Raw genomic sequence first — 17,023 nt, forward strand, 5'->3', positions numbered from 1 at the left:
AACAGCCACTGGGCAAATAAGAGCTGGCCTGAGTGCTCTGAATTTAATTCACTCAGCCATGAGCAGTGTCTAGACACATTCACACAGGGGATCTAGTAGAATTTTCCACTCAGGAGAGCTGGGTTTCCCTGTGGCCCCACATCCTACCAGATGCAACAGTTTTAAATATGTCCACAAATTCTTCGGTACTCCTCCCTTTAAAAGATAAAGAGTAATTCCCTCCCCTTGAATGTGGACCACACTTGGTAACTCGTGTCTAATGAATGGAATGTGGCAAATGGGATATTATGACTTCCAAAGCTAGATCCCAAAAAGGATGTGGCTTCCGCTGGTTCTTTCTCTCTTTTGAACTGCTTACTCCAGGGGAAGCCAGCTGCCATGTCCTGAGAACACTCAAGGAGTCCCGTGGAGAGGCTCACATGAAGAACAAACGCCTCACACCAACACCCCAGCCACGTGAGTGAGCCACCTGAGAAGATCCTGTAATCCCACTCGAGCCTCTGACCACTCCCTCCTGAGAGGCTCTGGGCCAGATCAGCCAGCTACCACTAGTAAGCTCCCAACCCACAGAAACTTGTTCTTCTAAGCTACTAAATTTTGGAGTGATCTGTACACATTAGTAGATAAATAATTCAGCTAAGTCCTTTGATCTCTCCTGTCAGGAAACGGTAATGGCAATAACCATGACTTAAGACTGTAGTGGGACAGCTTACTTTTCTCCTCTGCCTAGCCCACAGGTAAGGGTGAAAAGAATGAATTTTATATATCACATAATAATGAAAAGATATCAAGAAGGTGCCCATCTCCTTAAAACTCGATGATAAATAAGTATTATCAGGGAAATGAAGGACATAACACACAGGTTGCTGATATCCTACTAAATAACTCACTTGTCCTCACGAAATCTCAGTGTAGCAGAAAAGGCTTAGCCACGTGCCCCTGGCCCTCACCTCTGAGGGTGTGGGCAAGGCTTCAGCTCCCGGCACTGCGCTCAGGTTGGAACCCGGGAGTGTACAACTAGAAAGCCTGGACTAGGTCCCTAGTTTTATTCCAAATGGTTCCTTTCAGGATCCACATATCTCTGATCATGGAGTAGTCGCTCCTCCAGGGGGCAGAAGCAAATAGGGAAACACCAGCTCAAAGCTTTGTTTACTTGTTATCCCAGAGTGGTTATGCCCAGCTGGCATGGCTCAGCGGTTGAGCATCAACCTGGGATCCTGGCGACCCGGGTTCAAATCCCGGTCAGGGCACATGCCCTGGTTGTGGTCTAGGCAGCCCCATTGATGTTTCTCTCTCTCCCCCTCCTTTTCCTCTCTCTGAAATCAATATACATTAAAAAAATAAAAATTAAAAAAAGAATGGTTCACTTCTTTCAAAACCCTCTCTCCTTGAGAGATTTCCTTCTTTATCAAAGCCCTTGAAAGAAACCCATAGTCTCTTCCCAAGCTGACAGGCAGGGGTCCAGCTGGGACAGGACGAATGCGGTCGGTCCGGTGCCTTCCACCTTTCCTTTATCTGGGCTCCCTGTGGGTTCCCGCTGGAACAGCAGCTTGTCGCGTGGCAGCGAGCAGGCAGGTGTGGTGCAGGGCAAAAGAGGAACCAGTCTTGGAATCACAAGATCTGAGATTAAGTCCGGGCTCCTCGCTCAACTTACTTGCTGAGTCCGAACTCTGCCTAGTCCTGACAGATGACGAACACCAGCAGAGGGGCTAAGAAGGGGATGGGAATCCGAGGTCAGGGCAGGAAGCCCTTTACCTACCAGAACAGGAGAAAAAAGGCTAACTCTGGAGGCGAAGCCAAAAAGCATACAAGTCCCCAGTGCTGAGAACAGGACAAGAAGAACATCAGATCTGGACAGGCCTCAGACCAAGATGGAGCATCCTTTAAATATCCTTCTGGAAAGACAGTCACTCAAGAGACCAGTCTGATGTCACTGCAGCCGACGTTTCCCATTAATATCACATCTTTCCTCTATCAGACTGTGAGGTGGCCTGGTGACTGATGTCAGCGGGGAACTGCAACTTTCTTTGCTGGGCCAGCAAGAACACCGAGATGCCCAGTCTAATTTATAGGATCAAAGGGGTGGCAACAGCGTAAAGCTGAACAAGGTACAGCCTTAGTTTACTCACCTATAAAATGGGATTAATACTGATGCCTCTACTATGTTCTCCAAAAGGTGGCTGTGGGGATCCAATGAGGTTTCTGTCAAGATGCTTTGCAAGCCGTGATTGCTTATAAATATAAGGTAATAACTTTAAAGGAAATAAAGGCAGGCATTTCAAATCAAATCATGGAGCCTGTGGTACATCTTTCTCATGGAATCTGCCTCCTTAGAACCCAGAAAAAAGTCTCTACCTCTGAAACTAAAATGGGTTCAGAGCAGTCAGTTTCTGTGTCCTTAAACAGCACGGCGACTGCCTTGTCATTTCCTGCATATAGGGGAAGAAAAACTTGGAGGCTGAGTAGGAAATAAAACTTCAAACGGCAGTTCTCATTCAACTCACACTGGAAATTCCACTCCTAACCCAGCCTTATTCTTTGTAAACTTAATTGTTTTTCAGAAACCGACTTTCTGAAATGAGGGGGCGAGTGGGTTCTTCTGGCCGTTAGTGGGGGTCAGCACCACCTACAAAGCATCTCCACAAACTATCTGGCTTTCACATCTCCTTTGCCCTGTTAGAAGAGGATATTTACTTATTCAAGATTTACAAAGGAAGTATGCAGCATCTGCTAGAAAAATCAAAGTCTTTACCTGCTTAAACAGTACAGAAAGATCTTCAAGCTTTTCAGAAAGAGCCAGGGAGAAAAGAAAGAGGAAGAAATGATTTCTAAAATATTTTATTCAGGAGCCTACAAACCAACCAGAGCTTTATTAAGGCCCAGAGTTCATCTGTCTGTGATGGGAGAGACATTCACTTCCCCGCTCCTAACAAGGTCAAAAGTCAGCGCTACCTTAGGGCACCACAAATCAGTACACAGATGACACAATATCAAGACTTGTTTCTTTTTTTTTTTTTTAATATGTCTTTATTGATTTCATAGAGAGATAGAAACATCAATGATGAGAGAGTCATTGATCGGCTGCCTCCTGCACGCCCCCGACTGGGGATCGAGCCCGCAACCCAGGCATGGCCCTGACAGGGAATCGAACCCCGATCGCCTGGATCCTGGGTCGACGCTCAACTGCTCAGCCACGCCCAGCCAGGCAAGACTTGTTTCTTAATTCTACCAAACTGAGATAACTAGCTCCAAATCCCTAAGCCTCCATGTCTGCTCCAAGAAGAGTTACTGACCTCTGTAAGGATTCTTTTCAAGAACAAGCCACTGAAACAATCACTTCAGTGTTGTTCACAGAGTGGCTCTGAGACCAGACTGTGCCTCATAGCCTCCAAATATGCTTCATACAGGGCCAAGCATGGTGTTTTGCACATAGTAGGTACTCGGTAAACATTTATGAGATAAAGGAAGAACAAACCTATAAATATTTTGGGGGACTTGCATACTCTCTGGGTAAAAGTCTCTTTTTATTTTATTTTTTTAAGGACAGAAGATAGGTAGGTATAAGAGTCTGCTAAATTCTGCAGATACAAAGGATGGTTTTAGAAACACACTGAGATTAGAAGAGCTTATTCCTTCATTCATTCACCCACCAAATATTTATTGAGCTCCAACATGCCAGGCACTGTTCCAGGTACTGGAGACACAGTGGAAGGGATGGATAAGCTCCCCACATGAAACTTACATTATAGCAAAGTAGCTAAGAGCAGAGGCTTTGGAGCCAAGCTTTCAAATCACAGCTTTATCAGTTACTAGAGAAGTTAGGAAAGGGAGTTCACTGTGCTCTGCTTGCTCACCTTGAAAATGGGGATAATAGTACCTATCTTACAGTACTATTTACGAAGATTAAGTGACAATCCAAGTAAAGGAATTAGCAAAATACCTGGCACATAGGTTTTTAATAAATTTACACTCTGATCACTACCACTCCCAAATTAGTATTATCGTGTTACTGTTAAGTTTCTTTCAGATCCCTTGTCTCAGTTGGTAATGTTTATCACCTGACTCCTACAATCATCCCAAATGTCCAACATTAACAACATGACAAAGGTAACTAGGAAAGAGACAAAGGAAACCCCACACAATCACTCTAGATGAAGTCTCCATGCTGTTCAGATGGAAATGAAGAAATGAGGAGTACTGGGTGTAATTAAGACTACTGTTAGCCAAAGCAGGATTCCAGGCCACAGTGAAAAATCTCCAAGAGGGGAGTTGGCAAGAGTGAGAGGCCTAGAAAGAGGGTGTGAGAAAAAGAGACTGTTCCTTCCACTCATTTTAATTAACACTCTCCAGCTGCTCTAAGTCTCAGCTGGGCTTACGATGGATTCTGGACCCCTCAGCAGATAAAAGCCACAGAACAAAGGTAGTCAAGTGTGCTGTCTAGTTTCTAACCTCTTAATTGGCCACCTGTGCCCAGGAGGGGTTGTATAAGAGGCCTCAAGCCCTGTTATTTGTTTTGTTCCCAGAGGCAGGGACAGCTTGAGTCAAGGAAGCAGGCATATAAATGCACCAGAGCCCAATACCTGCTCATACATCAAGCCAAAGACACAGGTGCCCCAGACTCCACCTCCAATTCTACCCTCCTTTCCATCTTTCTCTCTAATCAGGTCTTCCTGACTTCCCTCACCCCACCCTAGTCTTGGTACTCAAGATTCTCTTTCTCTGCCAAGCCCATTCACAATGATGACTGGTAGGAGTGGTCTGCCTAGCTTTCCACCTGGGCAGTTCCTCAGAAGTTATGATCTCTCAAGAATACCCCTCCATTCCACTTGGCCCCAGCCTGTGGGGACCTGCTCCACTCAGCAGAGCCCAGCGCAGGCCTCAGGCCCCCAGTTCCCTAGTCCCTCATTCGTCTGGGATCAGACTCCATGTACCACCCAAGTTCTAGCTTAGTGGTTTGCAACTAAAATTAAACAAATTGGGGAAATAATGTTAGCTGGCACTTAGTACACATTCACAGTGTGCCAGGCACTGCTCTAAGCCCTTTACTCACCCACTCCTCCCAACCTTCATATGAGGCGAGTCCTGTTATTAACCCATTTTACAGAAGAGAAACTGAGACATAGAGAGAAAATCTGCACAAGGTCACAAGCTAGAACATGGCAGAGCGATGATTCACACCCTTGCAGTCATAGTCCAGGGACCAATTCTAACCATGCTCCTGAAATGCAGAAATATATAAATCCACATTCCATCCCTGCCAGCAAGAGGCCCATAACCCAGCAAGGGAAACAAGCACAGACGATGGATTTTAGTCACAAATTCACAGCAGATCATGGCTTTATCTTTATAATAATTCTCTTTATACAACGGATGTACATCCTGCACTATGTGCACCTGGGAACTCTAATGAATGAAACCAAAATGGAAAGCAGAAGACAACTACACAGTCTCTTTAAAAGCAAGAAGTTACTCACTGAGAAAATATCTTCTCATCCTTATATTGATACTAATGGCTATAAAAGAAAGGACACTTATCTAGGGGTGAGGAATCAGCATTTCTCACATCTAACTAAAAATAGGGCATGAAGAAGTGAGATCATACCCGAAATCCTAGGACATCGAGCCTAATATTTGCTAATTTGATCTGCTGTTATATTCTCTTCCCATAAATCTCACCATGTTAACACTTAAAGTAAGCCTAAAAGATAGCTCTGATACATTCTAAGAGAATGTTGGAAAGCTGGAAGGAAACTGGGGAAACAGAATGATCAATCCTTTTAAGGAAGAGATAAGTAATTAAACATAATGTTATTCCACTTGACTAGATTCTTCTCATCCTCTTTAGATGCGTCATCAGTGACTGATCTCATTTGAGTCAGACATCCACCCACAACTGGGCAAAAGAATCAATTCAGATCCAAACAATGGTGACACACAGGTAGCACAGACTCGGGGCGACAACGGAAGTGCAGGGTACAGAACTAAGGGACACACTGCCTCTAAGAGAACACACACTTATCATATTTTTAATGTTACCCAGAAAGTTTAATGGTATCTCTCTGGGTGAAATGATGGGGCATCTGGTAATACTGAAGCCAGAAAGCCTTTCATTTTACATTCCCCCACCCCACCCCACCCCAGGTCCCAGGACTGCTCTTTGCCGCAGCATCCGGCATGGAAAGACAAGACTAAAGTTCACCAACTTTCAAAAATTATGCCTTTTTGCCAGACAAAATGCTCTGTGTTCCCCAAATCCCCTTCCAGTTTCCTTCTCACACACAGCTAGACTAACTTCCTTGCCCACTGGGTTAGGTGGGGCCATATGAGTGAACTCCGAGAAGTGGAATCTGGGTAGAAATGATGCACAGCACTCTGGCCTGGTGCCCAACTGCATGTGAGATCATGTATGCAGGAAAAGGCCAGCAAAGAACAAACAAACTCTGAAGGAGTTGGTCGGCAAGCTTCCGGGAATTGCAGAAATCCCCTTGGAAAGCAACCGAAACCTTTCTGCCAGGAAAGGAAACAGATCCTTATCTTTCTAGGAAGCTTGCCTCCAGGAGAGTTATGGCCATAAGGAAAATACTAAGCACATAGCTCAGAACAAAGCCATTTGTTCTTGCGCATTTTATGGTTTCTACTGATCACTTTCTCTAACACCCGCTTTTCTGTGGCTCACAATAAAAATCGCTGGATGGTGAGGAGGGTTGTTGCAGCTCCTCCAGAGCCTCAACCCTCTGCATCTCCACCTGAATTCTACATTCTCCATGTCTCGAGTTTTCTTCGCATCCCGCGAGCACAACAATGTACTTCCTTTATCCACCAGCCAGATGGAGAGGATCCTGTGGGAAACTCCAGGACCTCAGATGATGAAGCCACTAAATGACCATATGGAACAAAGTTCCCCCCAGCCTAGCAGTTTTCAACCTTTTTCATCTCATGGCACATAAACTAATTACTAAAATTCTGCAGCACACCAAAAAATATATTTTTTGTCGATCTGACAAAAAAAAAGGAATGATTTTGATTCATTCACACCGAATGGCTATTGTTGTGTTGGCTGTTGTCATTTTTTAATTTAACAATCTAAGGGAAAAGAAGTCACTGCCCCTGACTAAATAGTCAGGTACTGCATGTTTTAAAAATTCCTGCAGCACACCGGTTGAAAATCAAACTCCCCTCCATGCAGATTTGCACCATGGTTTATAACAGCAGCTAGTGTTCATCACACTGGCAAATATAGCTTGCCTGTGCTGTGATCTCACTCTGGAGGCATCAGTTAATCTGCAGCATCCACACCTACCTGCGTCATTGCCTATGCAATCAATTATCAGGCAGATTCCTAAGGGCTTGCTCTGCATCCTGTATCTCTCTTCAGGTATGGGCTGAAAAACAAAGTAGGGATTATTAAAGACTGCATACAGCTGTTTCTACAAGGTCTCACCTATATACTACCTTTTCTTTGGGATTTTCTTACGCATCCCTTTGGCAACTAAGTCCGTCAATAGAGCCTGAAGTCATCACAGTTGACATTTCGCATTAAGATAATATTTTTCCTCTATTCAGGTAATGAGCTTAAGACAACAAGCTATTTCCGTTTTGATTTAACTTTAATGAGAACCACAGTCTCTTTATACGTGTCTCAGCTTTGCAAGACAAAGATAATTTGAAACAGAGAAAAGATGGATTGCATGTTTTCTTAGTAACCTGAGTTTGTACAAGTGCTATCTTTCCAAACTAGTACAAAAGGAGGCCTTCTATTGCCTGTCCTTACAGGGAAGAGGCTATCAGCCTAAGAAAAAGCCAGAACAAGTCAAAGTTCAGCGTTGCTGCTTCCTGATATGTTCCGTAATCACTCAGCTGAAAAGAGAAACGCCACTTTTGGAATTTCCTTGCATTCCAAAGTTCACTAATGCTATCCACTTCCGCATGTTTCTCTTTGCTACAACCACAGTTCTCCTTTAGGAGAGTACCAGGAAAATAACACTCTCAAAACCCTACCGATGTCACAAAAAATTCTTAATAGATATTTTTAAAGAAGCTGGTGTTCTCCACAGGTACTGTGCATACAGTACAATACCAAATCAGATCATTTATTCTGTACCTGAGGCAAAAATGCTCCTGATTCTTGAATGGATGTCTTCACTGGTATTCCTGGAGGGTGAGAGAGAAATCATTTACAAAGCTGAAGGAGATTTAGCCCACTCCCATGCTGGCTGCATTTCTTCGTATCACAGGTGTCTCTTCCCCTCTTTTCTTCCCCCTATGATCGCTTCTTTCCTCAGCTGTACTCAGCCCCAAGGTTCTGCCCTCGCACTGAAAAACCTGACAGGAAACCCAAATATCCGTGCTAAACAGGGGTCACGTAGAAAAACTGCTTAAGCAGCAAGTGAAAGAAGGCTCTCCCTTGCCTTCTCCAGGTGAGGACCAGGCTACTGGTGCGTTTTTAACCTGACAGGGAGTAATAACTTCACCACAAACAATATCAATAGCTTTCCTACATGTGCTAAAACTATGGACAACCCCCACGGGAACAGCCTTAGAAACTGAACAGATGGCCATGTTTTCTTAGTCTAGTGATACTGGAAGATTATAAAATAAAATGTCAATGGCAAGAGAGGAGACAGTGAGCTTAGCAAATGTAGATGAGCCTAAAGCACATTTTGTTAGATAAAAATGACTTTATTTGCCCAGGGAGGTAGAGAAACCAACAGTTTTAAAGCCATAAAGGGCTGGCTCAAACCCTAGCACCATCACTGACAAACTCTCTAATCTGGGCAAGTTTCTTCCTGAAGTCTCAGGGGTTTTTTAAATCTCTAAGGTGAATAAACCAATATCTACTCTATACTATTGTTGCAAAAATGAGAAATAATGTCTAAAGACAGGCAAAAAAAATGCCAGTACTGATGAGGTTTAGGGGAAATGAGCACTTTCAAATACCAAAGCTGTAAAAGCTGACTCACTCTTTTTAAAGAACTAGCAACACCCTTTAAAACAAATTCTGCTTCTAGAAGTTTATCTTATGAAAATAATAGAGGAACTGTGCAAAAATGCCAAGGACATCTACTGAATGACTGTTTTCACAACGACCCTAAACTAGAAAGAAATGAAAAGTCTACCAACATGAAAACAGGGTAAATTATGGTCCATATAAGGGAATACTATGCACTGTTAAAAAGGATAAGAGAAATCTTCATGTATTTGACATGAAAAGATATACAGGATATATTAAGCAAGAAATGGATTACTAAATAATATAATATTGATCCATTATACTTAAAAATATGTATTTGCATGCATATACTTACACATCTATGTGCAAAAAAGTAAGAGTCCTAGAGGTATATAAATCAAACATTAATAGTGGTTATGTCTGATATGTGGAATTAAGAGGAAATTTCACTTTATCTTTTTCTATTTTAGCAATTATGGATTAACAGGATTTTTAAAATTACAAAATAATCTATGTAATATGCTTATATCTGTTTAAGGCACTTAGTAAGAGCTTAATAAATTGTAGTTATCATCATTCAGATGAAATCTATTTAGAAATCCAAATTAATATGATTACTTGGTTTGATTATTTTAAACTTCTATTAGATTAAGGCCAAGTTATCAGAATGGTTTCTTCTTTTTATTAGCAAATAAACCATGTCTAGGCCAAAGCAGGTAACTAGTTCTCCTAGGATCATAAGGGGTGTGGGGAGCCTTACTTACTTACCTCACCTGTATAATTCTAATCAAGGATAAACCTGCCATTAGTGCAGCGGAAAAAACACAGACTGTTTTTAATTTATATCCAAATCTACCAGGTCTCCTATTTCCCTTTAAACAGCTTTCAGAATGCTAATTCTCACCACCTCCCCAGTGTTTTAAGAAATACTGTCACTTCAGGAATTAATTTGCTCCTCAGTAGCTTTTGCTGGAGAGCAGAGTTTTAGGTAGGAAATGACAGGAATGAGCTTCACCATCTGGCAAATCTGGGCAAAATGCTTTTCAGTTTCCAGGTGCACGCAGGCAGCACTTAGGCTGCCACACACAGGTGGCTTCTGTCAGGCCACTGCCCTACAACAACGTTCACAATCTCCACAGCACACAGGACAAAGTCCAAGCTCTTCAGGTAAGACGGAGCCCTCCTAACCTGCCTATCAAGCCCTGCCTGCCTGCAGGAGTTCTGAAGCACAGCCGTCTCCACAGCAGTGTGACTGAGTCTCCGCCCTCACTTCAGGGAGGGCTCAAGACAAGCAAAAGCAACACACTTTAAAAAAAAAGATGGGACTGTGTGCTGCTGTTAGAGAGATGAGAGAGATCATACAGGTTGAAATGACTAGTTTCTTATTGTATTTTTTCTTTCCTTTTAGGGGAGGCGAATGTCATCTATAGAGTGTCTAGACTTATTAAATGGACTATAAAACAAGATCTCAGTAACCTTTCTTCTTCCTGCTGCTAGATATTTGATTTAACATGGTTCATTATCATGGCTAGATTTATGTTTAACATGGCCTGGTTTTTGTTCTATCTTGGGTAGAAATGTCACATCTCTTAAAAATGTATAGCCAAGAAGATGAAGCTAATAGGGTAAGAGGTGTTTAAATTCAAATAAGTGAATTCAGTAAATAACTAGAAATGCCAATGAACACATTTTAAGAGTTTAACTACCTTTGCTTTTGAGAGCTTTAATTAGACTGTATAGATAAAGAAAATGGCCAGCTCTAAAAAAATAAAACATTTTGTACTGGAATTATCAAGCATTTATAAAGAATGAGTAAAAAAAAAAAGTTAGTCTTACTTTGAATGGCAGGCTGTTTCACCATGAGTCTTTGTTCTTTACTCCTCGCGTTCTGATAAAGAATAAGGTCACATCCCTGTTAGTTTTTTCAGAGTCACATTATATTACACTTTTTTAAATGTTTTAATAGGATTTTTACCCAGGGAAAAATTAAAATACCACCTTTGCTGATAAATCATCTAAAGAAGAATAGCAAGAGCAATTAACTCCATGACTCCTATATCTTGTAGCCAAAGAGCAAGGCAACTCTTCTAAGAAGTGAAAATACAATTAATGTGTAAATGAATGCCTATCTAGCATATTAGAAGGTTTCCAAACAGCTCAATAATGTAAGCTGTTATGGTATAGTAGAGTTGCTATCAGAGCTCCAAGACAGAACAATCTGTTGGAACATGCGATTGATATTCAACCTGATCCTTTAACAAAGAGGCAATGTATGTATGGTTAAGAGCAGGAGTTCTGGCCCAAATAAAACTGGCTATAAATCTCGATTCTGCCACTTACTAGCTATGTAACCTCAAGCAAGTTATTTATTTATTTATTTATTTGGTTTATTTTTGTTTAAAATATTACAGATGTCCCTTTTTCTCCCCAATGACCCATTCCACCCCGTCCCACCCCCCTCCTCAGTCCCTCACCATACCATTGTCCATGTCCTTGGGTTGTGCATATATGCATATAAATTCTTTGGTTAATCTCTCCTCCTCTACCCACCTCCCCTCCTCCATCCCTCTGACATTCATCAGTCTGATCCATGCTTCCATGTCATTGAATCTGTTCTGTCCATCAGTTTATTAAGTTCTTTAGATTCCACATATAAGTGAGATCATGTGATGTTTGTCTTTCTCTGCCTGGCTTATTTCACTTAGCATAATTTTCTCCAGATCCATCCATACTGTCCCAAAGGGTACGAGATCCTTCTTCTTTACAGCTGCATAGTATTCCATGGTGTAAATGTCCCACAGCTTTTTATCCACTCATCTACTGATGGGCACTTGGGCTGTTTCCAGATCTCAGCTATTGTAAACTGTGCTGCTATGAACATAGGGGTGCATATATTCTTTCTGATTAGTGTTTCAGGATTCTTAGGATATATTCCTAGGAGTGGGATCACTGGGTCAAAAGGCAGCTCCACTTTTAATTTTTTGAGGAACCTCCATACTGCTTTCTATAGTGTCTGCGCCAGTCTGCATTCCCACCAGCAGTGTGCTAGGGTTCCCCTTTCTCCACACCCTCGCCAGCACATGTCGTTTGTTGATTTGTTGATGGCAGCCATTCTTATAGGTGTGAAGTGGTACCTCATTGTGGTTTTAATTTGCATCTCTCTGATGATTAGCGACGTTGAGCATTTTCTCATATGTCTCTTGGCCATCCGTATGTCCTCTTTGGAGAAGTGTCTATTCAGGTCCTTTGCCCCTTTTTTAATTGGGTTGTTTGTCTTCCTCTTGCTGAGTACTATGAGTTCTTTGTACACTTTGGAAATTAGCCCCTTATTAGATACATCCTTGGCAAATATGTTTTCCCAGACTGTGGGGTTCCTTTGTATTTTGAGGCTGTTTTCTTCTGCTGTTTAGAAGCTTTTTAGTTTGATGTAGTCTCATATGTTTATTTTTTCTTTTGTTTCTCTTGCCCTAGGAGATGTATCAGTGAAAAGTCAGCTACATGGGATGTCTGTGACTTTACTGCCTATGTTTTCTTCCAGGATTTTTATGGTTTCGTGATTTACATTTAAGTCTTCTATCCATTTTGAGTTTATTTTTGTGTATAGTGAAAGTTGGTGGTCTAGTTTCATTTTTTTGCATGTATCTGTCCAATTTCCCCAGCACCTTCAATTTTAAATGATAGCCTTGCTGAATAAACCAATCTTGGTTGCATGTTCTTGCTTTTCATTACTTTGAGTACTTCATGCCACTCCCTTATGGCCTGAAGAGTTTCTGGTGAGAGATCTGATGTCAGCCGTATGGGGGTTCCCTTGTAGGTCACTGCTTGTCTCTCTCTTGCAGCCCTTAATATTTGTTCTTTGTCCTTGACATTTGCCATTTTAATTATGATGTGTCTTGGAGTGGGTCTTTGGGTCCCTCTTGTTTGGAACCCTCTGTGCTTCCTGAACTTGTGTGGCTTTCTCCCTCACCAGCATAGAGAAGTTTTCTGTCATTATTTCCTCCACCAAGTTCTCTATCCCTTCCTCTTTTTCCTCCCTCTCTGGCACTCCTATAATGCAAATGTTGCTTCGCTTCATGTTGTCCCAAATCTCCCACAGACTGTCCTCGTGCTTTTTAAGTGTTTTTTCTTTTTGCTGCTCTGATTGAGTAATATTTTTTTCTACCTTGTCTTCTAAGTCACTTATTCTAGCCTCTGCTTTATTGAGCCTGCTTTTAATTCCTCCCAGTGTATTCTTGATATCAGATACAGCATTCTTTATTTCTGATTTTTATTTATGTTATGTATCTCTTTTTTCATGTTTTCACTAAGGTCCTCGATCTTATTATCATCTAGTGCCTTATTTTTCTCCTTAATTTCCTTGAACATCTTTATAATCATTACTCTGAACTCTGTTTCTGATAACTTGCTTAACACCATATCATCAAAGTCTTTTTCTGGAGATTTTTCCTTTTTTTTAATTTGGGGGTTCTTTGTCTCCCTATTTTGGTGGTTCTTAGTGTTTGTATCTATGTATTACATATATTTGCTGTCTCCCAGTCTTGTGGGGTGGGATTTTGTATTGTGAGTCCAGTGGAGCCCAGAGGTGTGTTTTCCTTATACTTCTCAGCTCTTTGCTCTAGGAGTGTCCTTTATGTGGGTTCTTTGGGCTCTCCTGTTGTGGTTTGGTCTAGATTGTTGTTGACCAGTTCTTGGGAGGACTCTCCTCTCAGGTTGGCTAACTGTGTGTCTCAGCCCCAACCTTGTTGTGTAAGCTGTTGTATGGGTGCTGGCAAAGCAGAACAATACACAACTAAACTTCCAGGAAACAAGGGGTATCTTAAAAAATATCTTGACAGTCACAATGAAAATAACCCAAGTGAAAATGGAACTGGGAGAGTGAAGGGAGAACACAAATTCTAGAGAAGAAAAAAAAAAAGGTAAAAAAAAGAAAGAAAAGTAAAGCTTAAAGAGAGAAAAGTACATATTGTTAATAGTGACAAAAATTTAGAAAATAATAATAAACTAAAATGTAAAAAATAGAGAAGCTACTGAGAGATAATAGAGGCAGAGAAAAGATTCCGAAAGAAGGGCCAGCAAAAAATTAAGGGAGAGAATAGGAATAGGATAATAGTTGAAAACGAAAAAATAAAAATACAATAAAGATAATAAGAGAAACTAACAACTGAACAAAAAGACAGGAAGACAGAAAGGAGGAAAACAAAAGAAAGAAAGAAAAGAAGAAAAGAAAAAAAAGAAAAAAAAAGTTATGCTAATGGGTCAAGAGAGATAAATCCTGGGCAGGGAGGCAGTCCAATAAGAGATTTGGGGGCAACTATAGAGAAAAATAGTAAACTTGTTTATAATGATAAAGTACCAGCAATTAAGCAGGGATATCAAGAAAGTCTTGACAGCAGAAGCAAGGATAAAACAAAACAAAGCAAAAAACCAAAACAAAACAGAGAAACAAAACAAAAAACAAGCTAAGCAAAAGAAAATTCGTTTTTTAAAAAAAAAGAAAAAATTTTTTAAAAATTATTATAAACTTTAAAAAGAAAAACCAAATTTTTTTCCCTTTCTCTTCTTCCTAAGGGAAAAAGAGGGGGGAAAAAAAGACAGTCAATCAGGTGAGTTTCTTCTGGGCAGCTTATGTTGTCTGCAGCTCACTGTTTTGTGTGCTGATTTCCGTTCTCCGGGAGGTACTTGTGTATCAGCCAATGCAAGGAGCCGTCTGGGTTTGGCTCTGGTGTCCTTAGGTAGATGGCTGATCTGAAGCTCTCCGCAGACCACTTCCTCTTTTCATCTATTGCAACTTTGTAGCTGCCTGTCTTGCTCCAGAGTCTTCTGTAGAGTCTTTAGGGTGCAGGGTGGCTAGTGTAGCCCAGGGTATCACTCCCCTTACTTAGAGGTTTTGCTGTCAGGCGCTCCCTGTGAGGGAGTTAGTCTCTGCTCCACCGCAAGCTCCTCAGTCCCTACCCTGTCCTCTGATTCTAGTCCCCCAGGCTCTGTCCTTCTGCAGCTTCAGATTGATTTCAGCCTGTTGCCTTTTCTGTCTGCGCCGTTTCAGCAGCCTGGGCTCAGTGAGTTCAATTAAAGAACATTCCAGTGAGCTCTTTGCCTGCCCAGCCCCCGACAGGGGTTTCAGCGTTTCCTCCAGTTCCCAAACAACAGTCCCTGAGAGTCTTATTCTTGTAAAGTCCTCCTGTGAGCTGCTCTCCCCTCTCCCTCAGGACTGTGCCCTGCGGGGTGTCTGGGGCTCAGTGAGTGGACCCACCCCTTTCCTGTTGAAGGCAGTGCTCCCGGCTGCAGGAAAGGCTGCGGGCTCCGCCCCTCCCTGCTCAGCTCTGGTTGACTGGTCGCACCAGGCCCGCCCTCAGACAATCCCCTGTGCAGACCCCAATCCCAGCCTCTGCTGGTCTGTCCACACAGTGCACCCCGGGAAGGTGGGAGCCAGTCCCACAATCAGACTCACAAACACAACGCACAAAGCAACACACAGGCAGAGTCCTACCCGCCTTTCTTACCGAACTCTATGTTTCTTCAATGCTCCCAACTTGCGCTCCGTCCACTCAGGTAAGTTTCTACCTGCGCGCCAAGGCCCCCAGCGGGAGGGGACCCAAAGTCAGCTCCATGCAGCTCCCCGCACCACTGCTCTCAGCAAAGCTGGGGTGGCTCCATGCACCACCACGGCGCCCCTCAGGGCTGGTCACAGATCCCAGCCTCTCAGCACCAAGAGCTCAGGGCGGGAGGGCACCCTCAGGGCTGGTCACAGCTCCCAGCCTCTCCCCACCGGGAGCTCAGGGCCGGAGGGCTCCTCCCCTCCCCGAGCCATGCAGATTCAATGCTTTACGGGACTCAACACAATGCCCCACAGGGGGGCAGAGGGTCCCTGGGTGCGGCTGCTCAGTCTCGACCTCTGGTCCCTTACTACTCGGTGCCACACGCTTTGGGACAGCCTTTCCTATGTTCAGCACCCTGAGCATTAGACACCGGTCCCAGCCGCCACTAGAGGATAGTTTCCTCGGAAGGCGCCGTCCCTCCGGGACTCACCGCTCCCCTGGGGCCCTCTGCCCTGTGCGCGGGGCGCTCCTTCCCCTCTCCTCCGCTCCGGGTGTGGGATCCCCACTTTTGGATGCCGTCCGCACTCCCAAGAGCAGGGAGCTTTGCAGCCTCGGGCTCGGAGCCCAGCACAGGCTTCAGGGGGTCTCCCCCTTTCTATGCCTCTCCTCTCTTACTGGACTCTATGTTTCTTCAGTGCTCCCTACTTGCGCTCCATCCACTCAGGTAAGTTTCTTTGGCTTTTCCAAGTTGGCTACATAGGATTTTAGGAGTAAATTGAGTCTGTGGCTGGGAGCGGGGCACTCTGCTGCTTCTCACAGGGCCGCCATCTCCCCTCTCTCAAGCAAGTTATTTAATCTCTATGTATCTGTTTCTTTATCTTCAAAATAAGGACAATCAGAGTACCTACCTTATACATTTTTTGTGAAAGTTAAATGTATACAAAGTACTCAGGACAGTGCCTAGCATATGGAAGTGCTTAAAAAATGTCCAGTTATTGTTCTTCTGTAATTGCCTAGGTATATACATAAGCCACATGTGGGCTTGATTCTTGATAACAGCTACCACTTCTGAGGGCTACAGTGGGATTAACCAGAGAATGAAAGACTGAACTGACCCTTTCTCTTCTCAAGTGACAGGGCCTGTGTAAGGTACACATATCACATACTGTCAACCGTCTGATACGCTCATCTTTCAAATGACAGTTCTCCATTGAAGCTATCCTAGCCAAAAGAAAGAAGTAGACTGTTCATTAAGCTGTGTCTTTAGCTAAGTCTGTGTGTCTAAATTAAAGAAAAACATGTAACTTGCTTTTATCCCTAATAACCAATGCCTTAGACACAGGTTGTTGATATTAAATAGAAGTTCAAGCCCCACATGGATACGCATTCACTTTTACATACTATTAAAGATACATAACATTAAATTGAAGCTAGGTTTAAAAAGCATTATATTGAGCCTTGGCTGGTGTGGCTCAGTCGGTTGAGTCAGCCCGTACACCAAAAGGTCACCAGTTCAATTCCCCGTCAGGTGTGGTTT

General features: G+C 42.9%; 1 protein-coding gene across 3 annotated transcripts in view; it reads right to left on the reverse strand.

The window, feature by feature from the left end:
• CFLAR (CASP8 and FADD like apoptosis regulator) overlaps positions 1–17,023 on the reverse strand; it is a 39,188-nt gene that overhangs the window by 4,413 nt on the left and 17,752 nt on the right. For all 3 annotated transcript variants that reach the window (XM_016208832.2, XM_016208833.2, XM_016208834.2), the window contains exons 6-8: positions 10,787–10,838; positions 8,102–8,151; positions 7,301–7,382 (exon numbers count right to left, since the gene is read on the reverse strand). In XM_016208832.2, coding sequence (XP_016064318.2) covers positions 7,301–7,382; positions 8,102–8,151; positions 10,787–10,838 — 184 coding nt within the window. The remainder of the gene's footprint in view (positions 1–7,300; positions 7,383–8,101; positions 8,152–10,786; positions 10,839–17,023) is intronic.

This window comes from Miniopterus natalensis, chromosome 8, assembly GCF_054644295.1.
Source record: "Miniopterus natalensis isolate mMinNat1 chromosome 8, mMinNat1.hap1, whole genome shotgun sequence".
Taxonomy (NCBI): Eukaryota; Metazoa; Chordata; class Mammalia; order Chiroptera; family Miniopteridae; genus Miniopterus; species Miniopterus natalensis.